Consider the following 26,041-nt stretch of genomic DNA (forward strand, 5'->3'; position numbering starts at 1 on the left):
TGTGTGAACGTAACTCTTAAGTTTTGTATGTCGACTCAAGTGATCTAAAAAAAAGCTTAAATAAAGTTGCTAGGACTCATTTGAGAAATGGATTGCCACATGTCAAGTTTGTGTTAGAGTTGACACACAGCTGCTTTTCTAGTCTTCTGAAGACTCAAAGGTCTTTTAACACCGCAGGTCACACCTTCACATTCACACACTAATGGAAGACGCTGCTGTGTAAAGTGACCATCAGTATTAACTCATCCATTTATACACATTCACACACAGCTGACACAGCACCATGCGCAATTTTGGGGTTCAGTGTCTTGAGGACACTTGGACATGTGACTGCAGGAGCAGGGGAACGAAACCCTGACCCCCAGGTTGAGAGACGACTAACTACCGACTGAGCCAGTGGCGAAGAGAGTGTCAGGAAAATCAACACATGTGGGCTGCTAACCAGCTAGCAACTTGTTTGTCAAGCTCTTCCCAAGGCAACCTGCAGGATTTATAGTCATGGTGTCGGGCATTTAAGAAAGGCTTTCAATTAAAGCGAAAATGAGCACACATCACAGTGCAGGATGTGTCAACATTTTTTTGACATTTTTGAACTCAGCTCTGCTCGATTATTCAACATTGTGATAGTTATATCAGGTGAAAAAACACAAAAAATCACAGTTTCAATGGCTACGTGTTCTCCATGTTTCACACATCACCTGTCCTTGAAACATGTTTCTCCAGAATAAAAAAACAAATCAGATTTGTTTTTCACGCCTTCATTTGCAATTATTAAATAGAAGGTAGCAGATAACTAGCTTCTTCTGACTGCGTCAAAACAGTGTGAAAGTATTGCCGTTATACTCAGGCCTTCATCCAAACGGCAAATGTACACATAGTGAGAAAGCATTGCTTGAGTATATTAAGTTTTTCGTGTTCATAGCGATAAATCCTGTTTTTTGTGATGTGTTTATCATTGATGCTCAAATTGCAATAACAATGAAATCGCAATAAATTACACAGCGCTTCATCCTTACATAAATGTGGCAACTGGTGCAAGACGTAATGAAATCAAAACATGAATGATTGAAGTCATGCTTGGAATGACTTGGATACCTTTCCCAGAAACACTCAGCATCCCTGTATCTCAGTGGGTCAGACCCTGTGTGAGATTTGAGACAACACTTACCTGCCAAAGTTCATCCTCACCCTCAGTGAGTAAATATTGTACACAGATGACTGCGATTATTTGGAATCAGGATTTTGTTTCAAAATTGTTATCCATGTGACAAGTAAGCAACAGCTGCTTAATACTGATAAATAATAACAACACAGTCAACCCTTATGTGCCAAAAACGTCCCTTTTTACCAAAACCAAACCATCTACCTTCATCTTTCTGTCTCTCGTCTCGTCAGTTTTATTCTCTCCTCCTAGTAAGAAGGACACTAAACCTCAAGTCATTCCACTGGATTTCTTTCTTTGAGTCTTTCCCATTGTATCTCTGCTCTGGGTTCTCCTTGTGTCTTTCTCTCTTTTGCAGCCAGTCACCTTCCTGTGCGTGTGTCAGAGTGTGTCTCAGGACTATTGTCTCTTCACTGGCCTGAAGACGAAGGCACACCGTTCAAGCAGAAGATTCTGTATTTAATACACATGAAAATAATGGTGCGTGTGTGCCAACGTGTGACCACAGTTTGGCGCCTGATAATTGATAATTGTCCACGTAATTATCAGGCCCTCTGATGTGTGTGTGTGTGTGTGTGTGTGTGAGTCCATTCAAATGCAGCCTTCTGCTTTGATTAAACTACTGATTATTGATCGGACAGGGGCAGACCTGCAGAGCTGACATTATCGCTGTCTGCATGCACGTGTGTCTCTCATACTGTGTAAGTATCTATGTGTGTGTGTGTGTGTGTGTGTGTGTGTGTGTGTGTGTGTGTGTGTGTGTGTTTTTTTTTTTTTTTGGGGGGGGATGTAATTCATATGCATGCTGAGAGCTCTTCCCGTCTGCCTTTTATGTAACACTTGAGCTCACTCAGTTCAGCTCTCCGCTCTTAAATCGTTTTATTTTGAGGCTGGACTTGTCTTCATCTTAATAAATAAGCTCGTTCATACCCGGCTGTATTCAGACTAAAGATCAACCTTACTGCTGACAACAATAGAGTTTGTCTTATTTTGATTCTAACAATCAAAGTTCTGACAACTTTTCTGAGGATTCAAACTTTGTAAAGAAGTTGAAGCTGAACTCAAGGTCACAGATGACACTGTGCAGGGAGGCTGTTTGTGGTTGATTTCTTTATAAAGCATTATAAGAACTGTGTACTATTAATGCCATCATACAAACTTAGTTCAACCTGATCATGTCCACTTCCCTATGGCTCCTCTCTCAGAAAGCAGAAACAATTTTGGCATGCCCGTTTGAAAAGGTCCCTGAAGTGAACGTTTTTTCCACACATCAGCGAAAAAATTAAAATAACAGAATGTGCATTTGTAACATTTGATTGGCACGCTGCTGACAAATGACATATAGACCATTCTTCACTTCTTTGCAGGACGATCCTGTACTTTATGGGTTTTACTTGGATATATGGGAAATGCCTTAACACCGTAAGGCCAATCAGATGAATCCCCTGCTTGCCTCCAGCTATCCTCAGATCAATTAATGTCAAACTAGCTACTAAGAACCGTAAGTCATGACATAGAACACACTGAGGTTATTACCCACATAAGCATATACAATCTGACCAGTTGAGTTACCCCCTGTTATACAGCTGCACTTTTGCTGACTAAAAAAACAAGATGGTGATAAAAATGCCAAACTAAAGGCTTCAAAATGATAACCCAGGAACAAATAAAGCTGAAGAACAAAAGTGAAGTCCTGATAAGTGGCCAACTTTTCCGGTGGCTAAATAAACAAACTATTGACAAGTACCTCATACAACCCCACTTCTTCAAAAATACCTAACTTTCCCTTTTACAACACTACAGTTGAGATTATTGTCTGGTTTTTAAAAACCACTGGAAATAAAGCCTATGGTATTATTTAGCTCTTTTACCTTTTGGGGGAAATATAAAAACATGATGACTGTGCACCTTCTCAGGATGAGTGTATTTCCAGCTTGACATTGAGATGCCCTGTTGGCTGCTGTCAGTCATGTTAAATGTGTCACTGTCACCTTGTCAGCCTATTCTAGTCTCTGCCTTTCTATCTCTGTCTTATAATGTGTGTGCGTGACTTGTGTGTGTCTCTTTCACTTGCACACACCTTTGCAGCCAGTATGTTTTCGTGCGGGGCGCACCGTCAGAGTCAGTGGAGCTCAACTGACACAATTACACCGGTTCATACAGGAGAAAACACAATCATTGTTGCCGCGGGTAACGGCAACCGGGGACCGCCAGCCAGTCGAACCCCTGACGCAGACACACACACACACACACACACACACACACACACACACTGCGCAGTTTGTGAGCTCAGCTGGCAGATGTTATACAAGCACCCCTCGTCCAATCAAATGAACCCTACAAGTTCTGTGTGTGCTTGTGTGTGTGTGTGTCTGTGTGTGTGTGTGTGTGTGTGTGTGTGTGTGTGGCAAGCAAATACATTTAGGGTGGGTAAATTGTGAAGTGGACCATGCCGTGTTCCTGCTGTTGCTGTAGTGGTGGATGTGTGTTTGTGTGTGTATTTGTACACCTGCAAAAAAAACATATTTATTAGGTACATTCTGCCGTCATTCACATTTTGTGCTCTCTCTCTCTCTCTCTCTCTCTCTCTCTCTCTCTCTCTCTCTCTCTCTCTCTCTCTCTCACTCTCCCCCCTCTCTCTCTCGCTCTCTCTCTCTCTCATACACACACACTATCTCTTCCCCTCTCTCTCTCCTGACCTTTTTCCTCAATTCAGAACAGCTCAGCTTCATTTTTTCTTCCACTACTTCTTCCCACCATTCAGACTTTTAATTCAGCATGAATGAACAGTGTGTGTATGTGTGTGCTTGTTTGTGTGTATGTGTGTGTGTGTGTTTGTTTGCGAAAATTCAATTCAGCCTTTTCTATCCCTTTTTCTTGCTCTTTATTGAATTATCATTATGACTTGATTGAATAGAGACTATCCATTTTTTGTTGCCTGTAAATCAGCATGGTATTGAACTGTAACCGGTATTGATCCCGACCCTGAGAGGCCGAGAGGTTCCATTCAGCGCTGCAGTTGATTGTTGGCTCTTCCACCAGTACGACAACTTAAAGAAATAGAACAACATAAAGTGTTTAAGTTAGGTTAAAAACAAATGTATCCTTAAATGTCATGGCGATAGTCTCTTGTATTCTTCTCTAGATATACACACCTTTAGTTTCTTTTAAGTGGTGTTCTGGTGATGTTAGTGGATGTTTCCACACAGCAGCAGCTTCATGTAACTTTAACCTGTAGATGCACAATGCAGCGTGTTCTGTTTCTGCCGTGGCTTTGCTCCACCCAGCGGCACAGGTCCTACCACACTGGATCAGTTTCTGAGTGGTTAACCGCTCAACCGAAGCAACGCATAACCACATCTGTCTTACAAGAAGTGCTGAAGTCTGGTGATGCTAGCACTGCTAGCGTTTGAAACTTGACTTCTGTTTGACCTTTTGTCCTTCATTTCACCACTTTCTCACGTCATCTCACTGTCCTCTTCTTTGTCTTCTTCTTTTATCCTGCTGTCAACTTCTGCTCTGGACACTTAACTTCTGTTCACATTACACCCTGTGCTAGCCCTGCATGCTAATGACATCATTTAACCGCTAGCCGTGTTTAGCCACGTTAAATGAATCGTGTTGAATTTTGCCTCTTTTTCTGAGTGTTTTTCGTGCCTTAATTGTCAGAATTAAAATTTGTTTTCCACTGAATTTTGTATTTATCGCTAAGAACATTCGCTGTACGTACCAGTGAGTCAAATTGACAGGGAAAAATCTGCTAATAGCACCGTTTTGTTTTAATGACAATACAAGCGATTTGATGATTGTATCAACAGAGTCAAGACAACCACTCATTGCTGTACCCATATTTTGTACTGCCGTATGAACTGGCCGGTAATAGATATTTAAACGACAGCAGCAATGTGTGGAAAAAATCTGTGAGAAAAATGCCAAACTGTTCATCGGACTTTAGAGGAATGGAGAGTTCAATAATAAAACATATCTGTGTGTTTGTCACTATCACTCACTCACATTGTTCATATCTGATCCAACAATCCACTGAAATTCAGACCAGAGCATCTTTTAGCAGTTGTTCCTGTGTAGCTGTTTCACAATGCATTATATCTACATTATTTTACACCTCCAATTAAAACCCTTTGTTTACTGTCATACAAACAAAAGCAACGACAGCTGCAATCTGGCCGCCTGTGATAATTAATCAGAACTGCAGCTGTGAAAATGAAGGAGCTACTGTGTGCTGTGATTACAAGAAACCAGTTGTATTGTTATGCATTGGGGTTCGTGTTGGCCCCAATGTATTAGTGAATTGTTTGGATATTTCTTAGATTTCTTTGTAATCGGCCGATATAAGCATACAAAGTGAGTATTGGTATCGGCTAATTTTAACGCAGATATGCTCCGATATTACTAGATTTATTCACCAGTCTAATATAATTTCATTTGAGTTTCATTTCTCACCAGCAGTTCTCTTTCTGGCTGTAACCAGGGGAGTGTGCTGCGTAGATTACAACAAGCATTATCACCATCATCATGAAGTGGTGATGCACATACAAGCGCAGCTACTTTCCATTCGAGTGCCCATCACAAGTGTTTGAGAACTGCATTTGAGGGATATATGCAATAAATGTGTATATCTTTATCTATCGCCACAGATTGAAGATAGAACCAAGAAAGATATCGGCCAACATATTGGTGTCGGATTCTTTCTGTCCCTAATGTCGATATCGCGCCCAAAAATCTCATATGGGTCTGGCCCTATAGACATAATGTAGTTTTTCTTCTCTTCAACTTTTGTTTTTTCAGGATTATTGGGATAATGGGAGATAGGATTAGGATAGGTTCATTTACTCTCAGTTAGGTAAGAAGATACCTGACAGTGATCGCTCATTCATATATGTGCCTCTTTCTCTCTAAGGGATGTGAATGAAAAAAACTCCAAGTGAGGGTGCAATATGTTTGTGTGTGTGTGTGTGTGTGTGTGTGTGTGTGTGTGTGTGGGAAAGTGAAGTAACAGTACAAACAGAACAGCCTTGTTTTGTCTGCGCTTTGACGTCACCCAACCTCCTAACAGCCGCTATCAGCGAGCAGGTGTCAGCTCGGTGTGTGTGTGTGTGTGTGTGTGTGTGTGTGTGTGTGTGTGTGTGTGTGTGTGTGTGTGTGTGTGTGTGTGTGTGTGCGTGTGCGTGTGCGTGTGCGTGTGTGGCAGTCGGAGTGATCTGATCATGTACAACACAGTCCACCTTGATCTCCAGGGACAACCAGCGCTATGATGACTTGTCACTGTAAATGACGTGTAAGGGGGAGGTGGGAGACAAAGAGAGAAAGACAGAGGGGAGGGGGGGAGGGGGAATTTTTTATTTTTTATTTAGAGGAGTGAGAAAACACCAAGAGGAAGACAACCCGTCTTGCCGTCCTGTTTGCAGCTGTGATCGTACCGTGGTGTTCTCGAGGGCTCGTTGGTCTCGTGGGCAGATGGGCAGCTTGTCAAATGTGCTGCATGCTGAGGGGCTCGAGGGGTTTTCTGCATGGCAGCGCTCATATATTGGCGTGATAAAGAACTCATTCACAACAGCCTCCCTCCCCTTGAGGAGTCTTAAACACACCCAAAGCACAGCTGTGCACACCATAGTGCACAGGGACAAAACAACCACTGAAAGAATGGAAAACTTAAGCTTTGCTGTGCTGGTGGGCTGTATGACAAGGCAACCAGGTGTGGAGTCTATTTCCCAGGTAGGCCGGTGAGTCACATGGAAATGATTCAATGCATAGAGTACTCCTGACTGATGGAAATGTAAGGCTTTGACGGATATTAGAATGAAATGTTGAATCAGCAGAATGAGGTTAGCAGAGCAGTGTTAGCACATGTTGGATCATTCATCAACACTTTCTTTCTTGTAATGCCCGCCGATGGGAAATTGTAGTTTAAGATTCCTATTTGTTATAATTTGCACACTTCCATTTCACTTTCAGAGAACTGAATCACAACAATTGTATTCCCTACACATTCACACACTTATGGCAGAGGCTGCTTTGTAACCATCAGATAATACACACTCATACACACTCATACACACTCATACAAACATCGGAGCAATTCAGGGGGGTTAAGTGTCTTGCCCAAGGACACATCGGACATGTTGCTGCAGGAGCTGGGGATCGAACCCTCGACCTTCCAGTTGGAGAGACGAGCGACTCTACTAACTGAGCCACAGCCACCCAAAAAGAGTTAAAAAAAAAAAGAAAAAGAGAACAGATACTAGACTTAGACATAGAAACATTCTTGTGTTTCTTTGTGTCACATTCATTAATGAATAGATTTGCTGAGTCAGCACAACAATTCGATAGAATGTAAACGTCAATATTGTGAAACAAAAGTGTTCCTCGGCCTCCAAGATCGTTAAATGCTGTAAGCTACCCGAGAAAAGTATCCTACAAAAACATGCTCATATAAGACTATACAGTGTGTCAGGAAAAACTAGCAGCCATGAAGCGACTTAAAACAGCCTCCTTATGCTCTTGAGTTCAATATTATATGCCTTTAGGAGGCCTTACAACAAGATGTATTTAGATTTGTGTCAGCTGCAGATCCCCTGATTATTGTAAAGCAAGAAATGGCAGAAGAAGGGGAGAGGGAAAGAGAGAGCGGGAGGAAGGGAGGCGATAAGGAAGACAGATGTTCACTCTAATGTGACACTGGCAAAGCTGAACGCAACTCCACAAGAGTCAACACGGCGGTTCAGGCAGATTAGCTCGCAACAGGCGCATCTTCATTCATCACCCGGCTTGTCCTTGCTGATGCTCACACATAGATACACACTCAGTCATGGCTAAATGTCATTTAGTATTTTGAATATTGTATCACCTTGATTGTCATTGGAGCTCATCAGTTTTTATGATGCAACTAACCAACTAAATTTAAAATATTGTACTCGTAGCCAAGGCGTTGCATGAATAAATACAAAGATTGCCAATGTCACACTTGACAGATTCAATCACATTACCATCGCAGTGTGATTTTCTGCAAATTAAGGCGATCAGTTAGCTGTACCTGTCGTTAATGGGATCCCAAAGGTAAAATAACCGATATCACACTGACTGTCGTTTTGATGCAGGATATATTTAGTTCTATTTCTTTCCTTTGTCCAATCTGAGTACAGCGATGGCAACAAAATGAGTCTCACTTCTCTCCAAAGGACTTCAACTCAGCTTCCCAGATGTTTCTTGGAGGTAGAAATGTAATGAAACAAGTACAGGTAATAACCGAGAAATGAAAGGCTTTGAAGAGGTGAAGTGGGCTTGTCGTAAGGAGCACTTCTTTGGCATTAAAAGATCTCCTTCTGCTGTGGATAGAGCTCTCTACAGTCAGAAAAAACACAACAAAGCAAAAGGGTTTTGTAGCTTTGACCTGGGCGGCAATTTTCTTAATTCAAACTAAGGGTATAGGACAGTATACAAGATATTGATAGCTTAAAGGTGCACTATGGAGTTTTGGTAGAGAAATGTGAAAGTTTGAGAAATGTACAGATTATGTTCTTTATGTTCATAACTCTGTACACAAACTCTCCTCAGAGGAAAAGATGGTCCCTGTGACACTGTTTGAAGATAAAATGCTACGCGAGAAGTTATGGTGGTACCCATTTTTTCCTTTGAGTAAATTTGTGTATTCAGATCAGAAAATTTAGCATAGAATTGTTTCACTTCTCCAACTTTAAAATGTTACTACCAAATTTAAATAGTGCACCTTTAAATTATAGATGCTAGTTGGTTCAGAATGGCTGCAAAGTTTTGGTTTATAATAACACACAACTCTGCATATTAAAGGCGTTCAACCTCCACAACAGGGCCCAAAGTCTCTAACTAGACTTTTTTCATCTGTCGCTCCCTGGTGGTGGAATGAAGTCCCGAACTCCATGTGATCTGCAGCACCCTTTGCACCTTTCAGAAAAAGCTAAAGACCCAGCTCTCTACGACCTTCATAATGATGATGAAGATGATGCTGCTGCTGATAAGTACTCTCAAGAGCAGCTGTCAATGTTGTTGTTGCTGATGAAGATATACTAACTTTAAAGTGCTTTGCCTCTGTGCACCAGAAGATCGAAGGTTACAGTATCCAGTAAATGATCTGCTCCTGACGCACACGACTTTTCTTTCTCTGGTTGTTTACAGAGGAGCGTTTTCAGAGGTGGTGCTGGCCCAGGAGAAGCTGAACGGCCGGATGTTTGCGGTGAAGTGCATCCCGAAAAAGGCCCTGAAGGGGAAGGAGAGCAGCATCGAGAACGAGATCGCCGTGCTGAGGAAGTGAGTCCTGTTTGACAAACACGCACGCACATGAGCCTCCTAATTCCCGGTTACCGGGGCAACTGTACATCTCCTCTCTCTCTTCCTAACATCACAAACCCCCCCCCCCCCCTCCTCCTCCTCCTCCACCCCCAGGTCACGATCAGCAGCCCACCTTCCACACAGAGCCACATCACGACTGAAACTTGTGTCTGTCTGAGCAGCTGCACATAAATCACAAGAATCATGATGTGAATCCTGTTTGGATTCTGCGCTCTTTGTCTGAGTTCTAAATGAACATGTCGAAGGTCTAGTCCGAGGACAGACAACATTTGGATTTCTAAAAGCTCTGGGCAGAAATAAAACACACAGATTTGCTGATTTATTTGTTTTAAAGAAGCGCAACTAAATTAACTTGTTGTAAAAGATGTGAGAGAAGAAATGAGAAAACACAAGAGTTAAAGAAAATCTTCTTTACTGCTGAACAAAAAGAGTGGTTTTACATAATGCGCAAACACTTTGTTGTTTGAGATGTCAATGGAAGAGACATTCATTCTAACTAGAGAATCATTTAAATCACAATCAGAATCAGGTTTTATTGCCAAGTACATTTACACATACAAGGAATTTGTCTTGGTGTGTTGGTGCAGAAACAGTTAACAAAGTAAATAAAGCAAAAATAGCAAGAACTTAAATAATGAAATATAAGAAGCAATTACAAATATATATAATATACTATTTAAAAATGTAAAGATGTAAGAAACAAAAAGTATAACATGTGCAATGAAGGAGCTATGCAGTTGAAAATCAAACAAATCTTACAGTGTATATAAATCTACTCACAGGGTGCATGTAAAGAAAAGATATTCAAAGTCCAGTGAGCGTTAAAAAGCGTTGAAAAGCGTTGAAAAGAGCGTTAAAGCTTGCATTGTGTACCACACAATGTAATACTCACAGACTGTTATTTAAAAAAGTGCTGTGTTCTTTCTATGGCCTGCAGGGGCGACTATAATGGTTGCAAAAAATTAGATTCTTTGGAAGTCACAGCCAAACAAATCACCTACTCCTCACTTGATTTGTTCCCTAATTAAAACATTTTACTAATACGTTAACGGACTCAAGAGCTGGTTTCAAGTCTTCTTCAACGGTGCACAGTATTCATTTTTAAAATATTGATCCCATAATGAACCAGCATGACACGCTTCAACGAGTGATCAAGGTATGAAGGGTGATAAACAGTGTTTGGATTAAACCATCATTACCCAAACTTTACGTGAAATAGCTGACAGCTACATACAGTAAGATTAAAGTTTATCCACTTTGATACAGCGGGCGAGGTTTACACTAAAGTCAGCACAGTGGTCAACATGGCAGACCAATGAGAATCCGCTCCTTACAAACAGACAAGGTTTGATTTTAAATCACCGCCAGCTCCACGATCTTCAAGCCAGGAATTTTCCCAAATAACTAGTTACTTTCATAATCCAGTAACTCACTCAGGAACGTTTTGACATCAGTAACTAGTAACTGTAACGTCACTGGTGATAATGGTGGTAAATAACTACATTTAAAGAGTGCATATGCGTTTTTAATGTCTGTCTTTGTCAAGACCCTGCTGATCTCCATCGCCTACACAATACCTGTGTCATAAAAATGTTTTCTGTAAGTCCTAAATAACTCCAAAAGCATTTTTATTCTCCATCAAATCGGCACAAATTAAGCAGCGGTAGTTTGAGCTTCATCCGGCTGCATCAAAATGAGCGTAATAAGAAAACCTCCTTTCAATATGTAAAAAGTACACATGTTGAGCAGGAAAGTATTGCATGTGGCTAACTGTCACCCAAACAGAGACAGAAAAAGACACAAATGAAGCAGATTTTGTGAAAATCCAACGTTAAACACAGATCAGTGTAAACAAAACGGATGCAGCACAGGCAGCTTGGGGAAAAAGAAATGCCAGGGTAGGATAATGTACTTCCTACATAAACTCATAAAATGAACAAACAAGGAGCCTTTTGGTCTCTCATTAAGCAGAAGCATGTTACCACACAATTACAGTACAGACATCGAGAAAAGGCTGGGACTCTGCCGTGGCAATACAGATGTATTACGCTATCAAATACGATAGATTTATTAATGTGGCTCCATTAGAGAAAATTAGAATTGCCTCCAGTAATGAAGGGCAATCATTTAGACAAATGAGTTTCATTAGTGTAAACAACATGAGAGCACAAGTGAGCAGAGCAGAAGCTTCTACCAGCCTGAACCGTGAGACAGCAGGTCGGCTGTTTGATGGTGGTGGTGCGGTGAGCGGGAGGTGAACCCCACTGTTGACACTGACACTGACACAGGTTAAACAGGAGTAAAATAGGATCACAGTGTCTGAGGATCATGTTGAAGGCAGTGGGCAGGATCAGAGTGACGATGATAGAGCTGTGCCAGGCTAAACTAACAGAAGAGGGTGTGTAGTGTGGGAGGCTGAACTTAGCAGGTAGAGAGGCAGGAAGCAAGCAAGCAAAGATAATCTGAAACCACGAGGGAAAAACAGTTTTAACATCGGCAAAAGGATTAAACCCCCAAAAACTACAGAGGCTGGAAGTAGGTGACATGCTCGTGCTCAAAACTTCTATCACCTGAAAACAAATGTGCAAACTTATCAACGAACCACACACTGAGGATTGCTTCAAGACAACACGCGTTGTCCATTCAGGACGTTTGCCTTAATGAATATGCAAAATGGGGCGATTCTACCCGACTGTGCAAAAAACTGGGAGGAGGAAATGCTAAAAAGTTAATTTGGTACACGCATTGGGATTTAACACGCCTGAAAAAAAATATGGGTGATTGTCGCCAAAGACGGGAAACATTCGGTTAAAGCAACTTCTTATTCCAGCACCATGTAAACATAGATGACCACAGCGACCTGGCACAGAACGGGGTAAAGAGCCCTGATTGAAATACTGCCAGGCTGATAAGCTCCTGGACGGCAGGTGGGTTGGCTCAGCAGGTGTGCCACTTCATCCAGTTGCCAGGAAAATCAGTGAGGGATAATCACGCCTAAAGAGACGGGCGCACAGTTCCAACCTTAATCTGGATCCCTAATTTACACCACATTATGTAAAGGAGGAGTGCAACACACCACCGAGGCATCTATCTCGTGCCATACTCTTAAGTATTTCTATTTTTTTTGTTTCTTGATGCATGAATCTCAACTAAAGGACCATTAACAGCTTTATGATGTATATCTGTGTACCAATAACTTTTCTTATGGAGACATTAAAAGTCATAGTGAGCAAAAGAGTTCATCTCTTTCTCTCTCAGCCTTCATTATTTCAATTTCCCACGATACATTTAACCTAATAAATAATCCACAGTGTTCTTAAGACACTGTAATCATACTCTGGGTTAACAAATCACCCATTAAGAATAACATTATTGATAAACACTGATGTGAATTATGAATAAATGATGAGAGCTTTGCTCCAGTAGAAATGGTTCATGTTTCTTTAAGACTCCATACATGGTATGAATATTAACTGGAAGTTGTTTCCCACATGTGCAGATGTTTGTTAGGCAGGTTACAGGCCACAAAGGGAAAACACTGCTGCTCTGTCGCTGATTACCGGTTGCCTGTATTAGTGTAATTAGTCAACGCCATCAAAAGTCTCCACACCTGTTAAACCTGACGGACAGCTGAGCTCGCTGTGATCAGCTGCTGCCACATTCAGAACAGACAGTGTGTTAACATGCAGGGGTAAAAAGTTGATTTATTTTGTTACCCGACCAAAACTTGGACTTTTAAAATACCTGTAAACACGTCCGTGTGAATGAAATCAAACACTAAGCTAAAAAAAATTTAAAAGTCGGACTTAAACATCTAGATAATTCGGTTGGGAATCGATTCACTCTAACATGTATTCACCTCAATTTGACCCAGACTGAACTAGCTGTTATTCAAAGTTCACAGTTCAAACGCCGGGCTGTGACCCAGAAGTCCCAAATATAAATGCGTAGCATAGCCGAAGCTGTGTTGTAGTCTGCCTTCAGATACCACCAGAAGCTAGAGGGAAAGCGTGCATTGCATTTGTACCAAAGGGAAAGCGTAGATTACCTGCAAAATGTACACCGCCGTAGAGTTAGAAAATAAAGTTGATCTTAATAACTTTATTTTCTAACTTCACGGCGTTGTTCTGGAGCTTTTTGACCTCAATTCCAGCAGCACGTTTATTTCATATTGTTCACAAAATAAGGGTCAAGCTTCAAATAAATTAAAGACGAATACCATGGCAAAAAAAAAACACTCTTCAGTACTTTTGTTTCCCTGGAGTTCCTTCTTTCTATTCAGTATTTTTTTTGGGGGGGAAACAGATTGGACTCGAACCCAGGCTGCCCACCTGGAGGAATCGCACATTCTCCGCACATGGCGTGCGCGCACCAAGCACTACGCTACCAGTGCCCTGTTTCTATTCAGTATTAATTACCATTCATTTGCCAACATTTGATGTCCTCTCCTTTTCATCAATTAGTCAATGCACTTATCATGTCAGCATGCGCCACGGCTAATGTTGTATGAAAATCATTTGAAAATATGATAAATAGAAAAAAATGCAACCATTCAATTTGTCTGCAGCAGTAATCGAGGACACACTCAGGACAAATCCCTAATTGACAACAACAAACTGCAGCGTAATGCCTGTGATGGATGAGAGGCTTTTTATGAATGTATCCTCACTCATCCACTGCCATTATAATCGACTGTTTGCTTCCAGCTCTTCATTATCCCAGGCAGGGCTTGAATACACTCACATTATCCCTCTTCAACCTGCACGCCTGTCTGTTTGTGTGGCGTGTGTGTGTGTGTGTGTGTGTGTGTGTGTGTGTGTGTGTGTGTGTGTGTGTGTGTGTGTGTGTGTGTGTGTGTGTGTGAGTATGAGTCACATCTCAGCTCTGCAGTTCATCGCCTGCATGCCATCACTGAGGTCATGCGCTCCATAATAAGTGTTTAATGCTCACCTGCGCACCTGCTGTGCATTCACAAAGGGTTTATGTGTGTGAGTGTGTGTGTGTGTGTGTGTGTGTGTGTGTGTGTGCGTGCGTGTGTGTGCGTGTGTGTGTGTGTGTGTGTGTGTGTGTGTGTGTGTTTCTGTGCTGGTGTGAAAGAGTTAGACCCTGGGGGATTGCCTGTGATCGCAATGCAAATTATGATTAACCACAAAACACCCACACACAAAATCAATCGTGTTTCTGCAAGGTATGAGGTGTAAGGGATGTACACCTATACACACACACACACACACACACACACACAAACACGCGCACACACACACGGATGAAACACCCTGTCTCAGCGCTGTAACCATAGTGAAATCAGAACAGGACTGAAAGAAATGAGCAGGAAGGTAAAAGGAAGATTTTTGTGTGAAAGTTGCTCTATAATTCTTCCTCTGATTTTAACAAGCGTCCCTGTCAAATTGAGAAATACATAAGATCAAAGTGTAGCTTTAGACCCAGTGTCACCTCTATAGCTATAAACATCCTCTGTAAGACGAAGTCATGGTCGGTTTAATAACTACAAAATGTTAGTTGACTCATTTTTTAATAACTACAAAATGTTAGTTGACTCATTTTTTAATAACTACTAAATGTTAGTTGACTCATTTTTTAATAACTACTAAATGTTAGTTGACTCATTTCTTCATGACTCAATTTAGATACAGCAGTCTGGATTCTAAAGCCTCTCCAGTAAAAGCTTTTTCTATTACTCTGGATTATCAGTTAAATTATTAAAGGGTCAGCAACATTGTTTTTTGCAATTCAACTGCAGTCACTGGGTTTAAAAGTTGAGTACTTCTAATGGGCTTTGTGTGCGATGTGAAACATGCTGCAGCTTTTGAATAAATAAAGCTCAACTCATGGTTTCTGTTTGCTTTGCAGGATCAAGCATGAAAACATTGTGGCGCTTGAGGACATCTATGAGAGTCCGGACCACCTCTACCTGATAATGCAGCTGTGAGTTTTTCTTCTTTTTTCTCTGTTCTCTCTTTGTAATGAAATAGATTCAAACAATTGAATTAGAATATTTGCCTGGTATGAGAAAATTTCAACTTTATTCTCTACATTTTTTACTTCTCTCAACATCCAAAAAGAATCATACATCTTCCTCCTGTGACTTCTTGATTCATCATGCATACACTGTAGCACCAACACTGAAAGTGTGACTTTTTTCTCTACATAGGACTTTATACTCGTAAGGCCTGGCACTAGATTTCCCTGAAATCATTCACGGGGTCCCTGGGAAACCTCTGTGCTGAAACTTCAAGTGATTTGGCACATGGTAACAAGTTTACTTTTCACAAGCAAGACCACTCAGCCTTTACAAACAGTGGTTTTATGTCTACTTCAGCTTTTCAAGCTTTTAAAAAAAACAATCCCAAGGGTGTCCTTGACTTTGTTTCTGTAACAGAAACTGGAGGTTTGAGGTTTGTAAGAAGTGAACTGGTCTGAAGCTGCCAGTCTTGGGGTCAGATTCTGCCCAACATTCAGTTTGATCAGACCCTTGACGTGTTCCTATACCTCAGTGAAGGTTCAAAGTGGCCTTGTGGTGTCCGTTTAGCTCCGTCAGTAGATCAGGCACCACAGTCCTTGATGCACTGGCCGCAGGTTTGAAACCCGGCCTCAGCCCTTTGTTGCAACTTCCCTCTCTTCTCCCAGCGTTTCCTGTCTCTCTTCCACGATCAAAAGAAGGCAAAATGTCAAAAAAAAAGATCTCTAGAGATTAGAAGTGGCCTGCATATGAGCTATAACTTTCTAACCATTTTGATATTTTTTAATTGTCCTACATTTATTTCAGTGAGGAGACACTTTTTTTTTGAGTTACTAATTGTTTATTTTACAAATGAGTTGCAATGTAAAGACAGTGATAGTTGTGGTAAGGAAAAGGACACAGGATGTGATGAGGAGTAGACTTCTGAAGAGAGGGATTGGAGGTGTCTGGGGTGGAGGAGTGTCCATGACAAACTGTGATAGAGGGGCTTTGAAGAGAGCCGTGTTTTGATCCGAGAAAGTCACATAGTAAGCCTTTAGGTTAACCCTTTATTCACAGTTTGTCATCCACTCTCCTCCACCCCAGACACCTCCAATCCATCTCATCGCTGTCCAGGTCCAGTCCTCAGAAGTAAGAGCCAATCAGAGGGAAGTGGGCACATGGGGGAGGTGACCCTTAAAGAGACAGTAGCTGAAATGAAGCATTTCAGGGAAAGACTGACATGAGGGATTGTAATGATGCCAGTATCAGATAAAAAAAAAGAAGGTTTTTGAGCTACATATCTCGCAACGCTGCTCAATAGTTGTCCCAGAGTGACATCATTAATGCTGAAAGTGAGTGTAATAGATCTCCTTTAATCCAAAAATGGTCTCCACCAGAAACTTTCAAGGTTTAAGTAATGTTTAATATTCCCCTGTGATGTTTCTACTCAACATGCGGAGCAGTTTGAATCATCTTTAAAGTGTGCTGAGCTTTTTTTCAAAGCGTTCAGGTGAAGGGAACTCTTAGTCGCCTGTGAATGACAAGCTCGTACCGTCGTTTATTCAGTCCGATCAGACTGTTGGGAGTGCTTTTAGGAGGGAGGACAATGGAAGACTAAGAATCTGTTCATCCTAAGAGATTTTGATATTATCATCATTATACATCATTGTTAGAGACAGGAACATGAGGAATTTCCAGCAGGCACACGAGACAAAAGAACAATATCTCACTTGATTGAGTAAGAATACAACTTTTCTCATCTCAGCTCTATTTAAATTAAAAGTATTTTGCAAAGGGATTAGTTCGAATTAAAATGTTCCTCGAGTTATTCATAAAACACCCTCGAATGAGCCAAGAATTCATGAAACTCGATCTCACACGTATAATCTTATTCTTCTTGCTCGCCCACACAAACACATGCACGCTCTCTCTACAATGACAGCTTCACTGAGATGACATCTCACACACACGAATACACACATAACAAAAAAGGAGAAAAAAAAAGCCCACCCATCCTCCCACACACAAACACACCACGCAGCTACAAGGCCTCTATTATTGTACATCAGCAGGATCTCTGCTTTGATGGTCAGCTGCAGAAGAGGGAAGCAGGGTGGCCCGCGGCTCACCTAAGGGTGCCCTGCTCACCTCTCGTGAAAGGTGACGGCTCCTTGCGTAAGGGGAGAAGATGTTCAGAAAGTTTGGCAGTGGAATTGGAAACATTTCGCTCGAGTTCAGGTGGGATGTCACGCCCTGTGGATTACACAACTGTGGCTATGTTTACAACCCGATGTCAGAGGATTATCTGCTCGGGTGCTGTTACTTGTACTCCAACTCAACTCGGGCTAAACATAGGAAACACTGAAGCTAATACCTTAATTTGAAATGACAATATTCTGGGCTGCACTTCTGATAAATGTGGTACTTTCAGTTCTTGAACTGAATGAAAGAAATTGATGCTTCCAAATGTACTTATCGAAACCATCCAGTTTCTTTATTTAACATTTTCAAAGATGCAGTTGTCATTGGAAAAAAAAAACAACATGTTACAGCCAAGATTAATGTGGACATTCAAGTTTTCTGTGATCAAGTAGTGAAATGTATGCAGCAGCTGTGTGTGCAACCGGCTCGAGGACCATGACTGAACCCGGCCAGAAAACAAAGCATCAAACACAATCTGCACGACTTTCCCAACAACGCAGTAATTAAAACCAGGTGCACTAATTCAATTAGGGAAATCCTTTGACCTCACTACAAGGAAACCCTACCAAGAACCTTCACAGTCACACAGCAAGGCACGTTTAGAATCAAAAACGAAACCAGGAAGAGAAAAATCACAACTTACTTACTTGTTTGAACGAGCCCCAAGTTTGTCACAGCGAGCTCAAGGGCCATGGCAAATAAAGGGAGACGAACCAAGAATACACGTAATTCAACTGATTATGTACAACTGTGTGTAGAAATGTCAGGGTGGAATGTCATGCAAGCAAATCAGTTACAACACACAATCAAAGCTCACGATTTGTGTGGTTACACTGTTACAACCAAAGTTTCAAACATGCAAGAAATTCATCCAACCGGTCAGGAGCAGCAGATTGGACCGTTTTTTGGCGCCCTCTTCACTGCACAACAAACAAAGTAAAAATAATAAAAACAAATAAACAAATAAAAAGTTTGGGTGAAAATTGGCCTAAAAATTCTGAAGGTGGCAGCTTTCATATCGACTAGAAGCATTTGTCCCAGGTGCTCCCAGTCAGGCGGGTTGGATAGCCACACCCACCTGTTACAGTTACCTGCAACACAAGAGAAAAGAGGACACAACCAAAAAGGGCCGGAGGTCATTGGACCAATAAGCTTCAAGCTGTTTAAAACAAACACATGTTTTATAAAAGAGACGAAGAGCAGATATTTCACAGGCACAGGTTATAAATTGTTACAGTTTGTCACTTGTTCAGTAGTAACGGTTGTGGGGGGAAACTGGCAGACATGTTAGTGTTGGTGGCAAAGTGTTAGAAACAGTTGAGCAGCAGGCACTTCATTGTGACTATTTGAATTCAGATTAAGGGCTTTACTCTAAACAAATAACCTGCTGAGTGCTGTAGATCTGAGACTTAAGGCATTAGGAATATATATCTTTAAGTTTGTATTAACAGGTAAAGTGTTCAGAGTAAGTCTTCAACCGAGAGCCCAGAAAACAGGTCAGATTTACACTTTAAAAAAAAGCTGAAGAGCTGTCCATCTTTGCATTTTTAAAGTTAGTATTTTAGGGCCATGTTTGACTTTGTTGGACAGGACAGCTGAAGAGAGACAGGAAATGTGGGGAGGAGAGAGATGACGTGATGACATGAAGCAAAGGGCCGAGGTCAGATTCAAACCCACGGCCACCGCAAAGAGGACTACAGCCTCCTTACACGGGGCGCCTCGTCATAACCGCTTTGCAATCCGGCGCCACAATCATGGTTAATTAAAAGAGAAACCACTCAAAACCCAAAATGTTGTGAAAATAACTTTCATGACAATATCGGGTTTTTACTACATTTTGATTTATAGTTTGACCCATGTCCCATATTATAATTGAGGAGGCGGGGCTTATGACCTATCCATGCAGCCGAGTCAGCAGGGGGAGCTCTAAATATAAGGGCTTCACTCCCATGGGGCTTTTTCTCAGTCTATGTGACACTAGAAGACTAAAGAATTAGTCATATCTCACACAGAGTAGAGCTTAATCCTGCTCTTTTCAGATGCTGAAATAAGACCTTAAAAGAGCCGATGGTCCAACATGTCTGCTGAGTGTGTTACATCACATGAAATCCCTCCGTCGGCCAGCCTCCAGTAGTCTTATTAAGCTGTTTACCTGTAACGTTAACCTTTTGACCGGGTTACCTTGTTGTCTTGAATAAACCACTTAGCAGACACTTCCTTTTTCCTGGCCGGCTGCCACACACCATTTGTTATGTTAAATACTTTTGATCGCGTTACAAGGCCGTGATAATCCCCATTTACTCTTTACTTCTCTGTTAAATGCACTTCATGTACCTGAAAGGCGTTAATACACTTTACAATGATTCTTGGCTAGACAAGAATTGGTCTAAATGGTTACTTAGTGCAGCTTGAATTTCTCTCACTGAAACTCAGGAGAGAGGGAACGAGAGAGCACACTCCTGAGACATTAAAGGAATGTCTGCTCATATTTCAGGTGCATATACTCCTACATGGTAACTTCATTTAGAAGAAGAAACTCATTACGGAGTGGAAGATTACATTTAAATATTACCTCCAACAACTTTTGCTCTTCCTGTGTCTCAGAGCAGCTGGTGAGTTTATTACTAATGAACTGCCTGCTCTTTATTTATTTATTTATTTATTTATTTATTTATTTATTTACTTTATAGCACAGGTTCTCAGAGTTGATGTTGCAGTCAAGAGTCACTTTCCGAGACCAAGAAATACCGAAGACCAGAGTGCTCAGAGACCGAGGCAAGACCAAGACATTTAGGGATTGCGACCGAGTCGAGACCAAGACCAGGGCAGGGCGAGAGAGAGACAAGACCGAGACCAGGTCGAGACCAAGACCAGGGCAGGGCAAGAGTGAGACAAGACCAAGACTTTTAGGGATTGCGACCGAGTCGAGACCACGACCAAGGCAGGGCGAGACCTAGACACGACCAAGACATTAACGGATCGAGACCGGGTTGAGACCAGGACCAAGGCAGGGCGAGACCGAGACCATAAATATCAATGAGATATCCTCGTTTTGTGTGCAGCAGGTACGTCACTCACTTAGAACGTAACAGCGGGAAGGTTGCGGACGTAACCGGGGGATAGTAAATGATATTTTTAGAAAGGGGTGTTTTCCTTCTGATCACACTAATGACGTTGAAAAAGAGCGTGTTGGTGGTGGTCTTGACCGGTCTTGATTTAAAACCTGGAATCTGCCCAGTCTGAGACCGAGACGATACAGAGTAAGAATGCTTTGATTCCCAGAGAAGACCAAGACCTTCAAAAAGTTTAAACATTTTCATTTCATGAGGTTTCGTCTCTATAATTTGCAGTTTAAATTGAATCCTGTCCCAAAACATTTTATGCCAGTCTATCTAAGGAATTCAAGGTTTTCAGAGCAGAGCACTCCTTTTCTAACAAAATGTAACACAGACAAGAACAGGTCAGTCCTCCTACACCTCCCGTCATCTGTTTTCTCTCCTCTCTCTCTGCTCCGCACCATCTGCTCTTCCCTTCTTTCACTTCATTGCCTCCTTTCCTCACCACTCACACCTTATTTTCCACCTCTTACCTTTTGCCTGCTCACTTGCATTTTTTCCAATCTTCTTTTTTTAAATCCATCTGTCACCATCTGTTCATGTAATATCGGTCAGTTGCCATAGTAACTGGGTCAAAGGTGACACCTCAGCTCCAAAATTTCAGGTTGACATTGAGAGGAAAAAAGACGCATATATTATCTGAATTATACATACATAGATTTTTTATAAATAAAATGTGATGATACTGCATATTTTACTGTATCTTTTTACTGTAACAACATAATTATTTTATAAAAATTTAGCGTTGTCAAAGCCGTTTGATAATTAGCAATATTTGACATAGTTTGTTCATAAACTAATTTATAGCATGCACCAAGAAGGAAGTACAAAATCCATCTGTGCAATAATTAGTTTAACCAACTATAGTTATTATTGTGCAGACTAGGAAACATTTTAAATGTTCTCGTTTAGCCGGCTTATTGTGCACATACATTTAAATCCAAATATATACTTCTTTCTATCTGAATATTTTTTAAAACTGCTGTTCTAAGAATCAAAGTAAGAAATGCTTCACTTAAAACATGTTAGAATATTGAAGAGTAAGTGAGAAAAAATCGTTTTAACAGAGAGTAGTTCCCTCTCCTTCTCATCCGTCTTCCATGCTGCAGGCTGATCTTCTTTAATCTGAACACAGGAGCTTCATCTCTCTACAGCAGAAAACATTTGTCCATCATTGAAGCTGTGCTGTCACACACATGAATCTGCACCAGTCACTTCTGTTATACGTAAACTCATTAGTTATAATTATGTGCATTATTGAGATGTCAGGGTTTTCTGTCAGCAGACAGAAATCTCATTTATGAACAAGGACATTTGAATATTTTTTCCCGTGTAATTGTGTGGTGGCAGATCGATGCAGTCTGACAGCGTTTCCCTCATTCCTGTTCATCACAGCTTGTCTTATGTAACCTCGACCGCAGGGAGGCAATCAGTCCGTGCTGCCAGGAAAATCGATGCAACCAAGTGCAATGTGGGTTTTCTATTGATGCTGTTTGTATTGTGAATTGGGTATTTGCAAAAGATGAAACCAGATGACGTGTAGAGAGAAAATACTTCAAAGGACGCAGCATCTCAGGGACAGACACCAAACCTTTGACTTGAATTCTTCACATTTTTGTGTTTTTGTGTGGCTGCCCTTTGGTCTTGTCTCTGTCTCGCCCTGCCCTGGTCTTGTTCTTGTTCCGGTCTCGCCCAGGTCTTGGTCTCGACTTGGTCTCGATCCCTCGCTAATGCAGGAGGATGCAGCAACAGACGGCCAAATTCTTGTGTCTGTTCATTTATGCCGACAATTTTTGTAAACAGGTTTTCTTGACTTATCTGAGTTTTGCAAAAAAAAAAAAAAAGTTAGGCTCAGTTATTTTAAGTAGGTGAAAGCGATTATAAGAGGAAACCTACGACAGGAGCTCGGGGTAGAGCCACTGCTACTTCGTATCGAAAGAAGCCAGCTGAGTCGGTTCGAGCATCTGATCAGAATGCCTCCTGGTCGCCTCCCTCGGGTGGCCTTTCGGGAACGACCAACCGGGAGGAGACCCAGAGGTAGACCCAGAGGTACACCCAGAGCTCGCTGGAAGGATTTTATTTCCCTCTGGCCTGAGAACGCCTTGGGGTCCCCCAGGTGGGGCTGGAAGACGTTGCAGGGACGTCTGAGGCGACTTGTTTAGCCTACTGCCATCGCGAACCGGAAGAAAATAGATGGACAGATGGATGGATGGACGGACGGATGGATGGATGGATGGATGGGTGGATGGATGGATGGAAAGCCTTTGTATTCGGATAGGGCAGCACCTTTGTTTTCACAAAGACGGAATGATGTAAAAAGTCAACTTAAATCAACCTTCATATGATCAGTGGGTTTATAAACAGAGGAATGTGATCGTACCTTCTCGACAAAAATAATATAAATAACATGTTAAACAGGTTTAGTCGATTTTTTATTCATAATGATTTTGTCTACCTATTACACCTTTTAAAGGTTCACATTTTTTATCGTTCTTTTTTTGTTTTCTTAACCTTATATATACAGTTTATCTGGTTCTTGGAGGATTTAAGGAAGACTGTGTAATTTTTTTAATATTTTTTTTAAAAGATAGAAATCAGTTTCTATCATATTTAATTGTTGCACACACAAATTCAAGGTAGGAGAAAAGGTATCGTACTAATTGCTCTCCAAATAGCTGTCTAGCTATGAAGTCATGGTAATACAGATCAGATAATACATTTATTGTCATCATAGTGTCCACATTATTCATGTTCTCATGTGAACAAACATCCACACATCAAGAGAACAAACTGGGATTGCAGCTGCAGCCTTGAAAACCATTTTTTTCCCTTCTCCATTGATGGAAACTAATCATCACAGCAGCTCAGCAGCGTCAGTCAGACCTCTGACTCTGTTTCTGTGATCAGTCTGTCAGGTCCCCGAGAGTATGACGCCTCTTTATCTCTGCCACAGCGCGCAGCATGGAGCTCGCATACGCACACGCTCAGAAGTAATGTTTGCTGTCAGCCGTGATGCACGACCATCGCCTGGAGAGAGACAGAGAGGTGGATGTAGGGACACTGACAAGGAAGAGGGGGGGAATGTTTGAACGATTACTTTTGAAAAACGTTTATATAAGAAGTAATCAATTATTTGTAGGTTATTCAAGGAGAAATTTTATTTTTATTTTTAACCCCTTATTGTATAACTGTTTATGGCATTACAGTATACATTCAGACTTTGCTGCAACTCTGAATTGATCAACAAGGTAACAAGACACTAAAGCACGAGCATCCAACTAATGCAATGATGGTGGTGGAGAAGTTACTTTAACGTCTCTCTTTGGTGAACATTTTAAAGCCTTGAGTTTAGTATTTTGGATAGAGCCTGACCGATTTATCGGCCAGCCAATAATATCGGCCGATATCAGCAAATCAAGTGACTTTTTGAATCGGCTAATTTTCTCTCTGATGTGCCGATATAAGTATTCACCAGTAAAACAGCATTTCATTTGAGTATCATTGAACAAGCAGAGTGTGTTCTTTGGATTACAAAAAGCATTATCACTCTCCAGAGTGTCAAGCGGGGATGCACGTCGATGAGTTACCTTCCAGTTAAGTGACCATCTTGTCTTCATCGTGTATCTTTTTCAATTTTGAGGGATCAACACAATAAATGTGAATATCTATCTTTATATCTAAAAAGGATATCAGCAGACATATCTGTATCGGATTTTTTCTCTAAAATCTCTCCTAACTCTTGACATCAGTATCGGCCCCAAAAATTCCATATCGGTCGGGCCCTCATTCTGGAACCAGAAGTGACCACAGGATAAGTAAACACACAGCTAAATCTCCATTCTGATTGACAGATTAACTTTCTACATCTTGTTCCATCCACCTCTTGTGAAAAATTGATATTTTATTACCATTTATTATTGTATTATTTCAGCGCACTTTCAACTACCGCACTGGCATCTAATGAGGGCTTGCATGGTGGTGATGATAATAATAATAATAACAATAATGTCAAATATCAGGCTAAATTGAAAACCAGGAGGATCGTAGAGTTGATTTGAATCAACATAAATGAATCTTTTAGAAAATCATGAAATGGCACTTTCTCAAGTTCAATCTGTTCAGTCAATAAAACATTTTGACTTGCAACGTAAACAACACATAAAAACAATGACCAAGAGCTTCTTGTTCAATTGTGACATTTCTGAGAACACTATAAAAGTTACCCAAGGATACACTCAGATAAAATGGCACACAGTAAAGTCGTGCACTTCAGTACATGGGGAGTGTTTGCAGACTGGGACATGAAGGACACTCTCAGGGTGCTCTGACGGTCGACCTCCTACATATTGGATGGTTTTTTTTCATAGTTTTATCATGTGATAAAACAGGAGTGATATCCACTGCCCTTGAGCCTGGTTTACTGGCAGTGTGTGTGTGTGTGTGTGACATTGTGTGTGTACTGTGTGTGTTGTCTTCTAGTGTGTGTGACCTTGAATGTGCACGTGCATTATTTGTACGTTTGCATGTGTTTGCTTTTAAAATGTTAGTGTAGCTGGTCCTGCCCTTGCATCTCTGTGTCTTTGTATGTATGTGTGTGTGTGTGTGTTTTGGATATGTGTGTGTGTGTGTGTGTGTGTGTGTGTGTGTGTGTGTGTTTTGGATATGTGTGTGTGTGTGTGTGTGTGTGTGTGTGTGTGTACATGTGTTCTTGTGTGAGTGGTCCTGTCTGATTGCCATGGTCTCCTTACGCAAACGCTTATGCAACCATGAAGCCTGGTGGCTGATCTCCATTTTGCTGTGTGTGTGTGTGTGTGTGTGTGTGTGTGTGTGTGTGTGTGTGTGTGTGTGTGTGTGTGTGTGTGTGTGTGTGTGTGTGTGTGTGTGTGTGTGTGTGTGTGTGTGTGTGTGTGTGTGTGTGTGTGTGTGTGTGTGTGTTTGTGTGTGCATGTGTGTTTAGCCCTTTCTTGTCATTCCCAGACATGACTGCCTCTGAAACCGAACGAGTCGCTGCCCTCTTTGAAGAGAGAGAGGATTAGCAATTAATTCTGATCTTTTTTTTTTTTTCCCAGAAACTTCATTAGAGTTTAACTTCCACAGCCTCTAATCTGATCCGTCGCCGTGACGACGCCACCAAATACGCTGGCCAGCTGTGTGTGTGTGTGTGTGTGCATGCATGCTTTTGCCTTTGTGCTTACTTGTGTTTATGGTGTTAGATGTGCACATTTGTGGCCACTGGTGTGTATTGCTATAGTATAC

At 41.3% G+C, this 26,041-nt stretch overlaps 1 protein-coding gene across 1 annotated transcript in view; it reads left to right on the top strand.

The window, feature by feature from the left end:
• Nucleotides 1–26,041, top strand: part of camk1da (calcium/calmodulin-dependent protein kinase 1Da) — a 70,064-nt gene that overhangs the window by 19,427 nt on the left and 24,596 nt on the right. Inside the window, exons 2-3 of the mRNA XM_061029631.1 lie at nt 9,332–9,463; nt 15,377–15,451. Coding sequence (XP_060885614.1) covers nt 9,332–9,463; nt 15,377–15,451 — 207 coding nt within the window. The remainder of the gene's footprint in view (nt 1–9,331; nt 9,464–15,376; nt 15,452–26,041) is intronic.

Source organism: Labrus mixtus, chromosome 22 (assembly GCF_963584025.1).
Source record: "Labrus mixtus chromosome 22, fLabMix1.1, whole genome shotgun sequence".
NCBI lineage: Eukaryota > Metazoa > Chordata > Actinopteri > Labriformes > Labridae > Labrus > Labrus mixtus.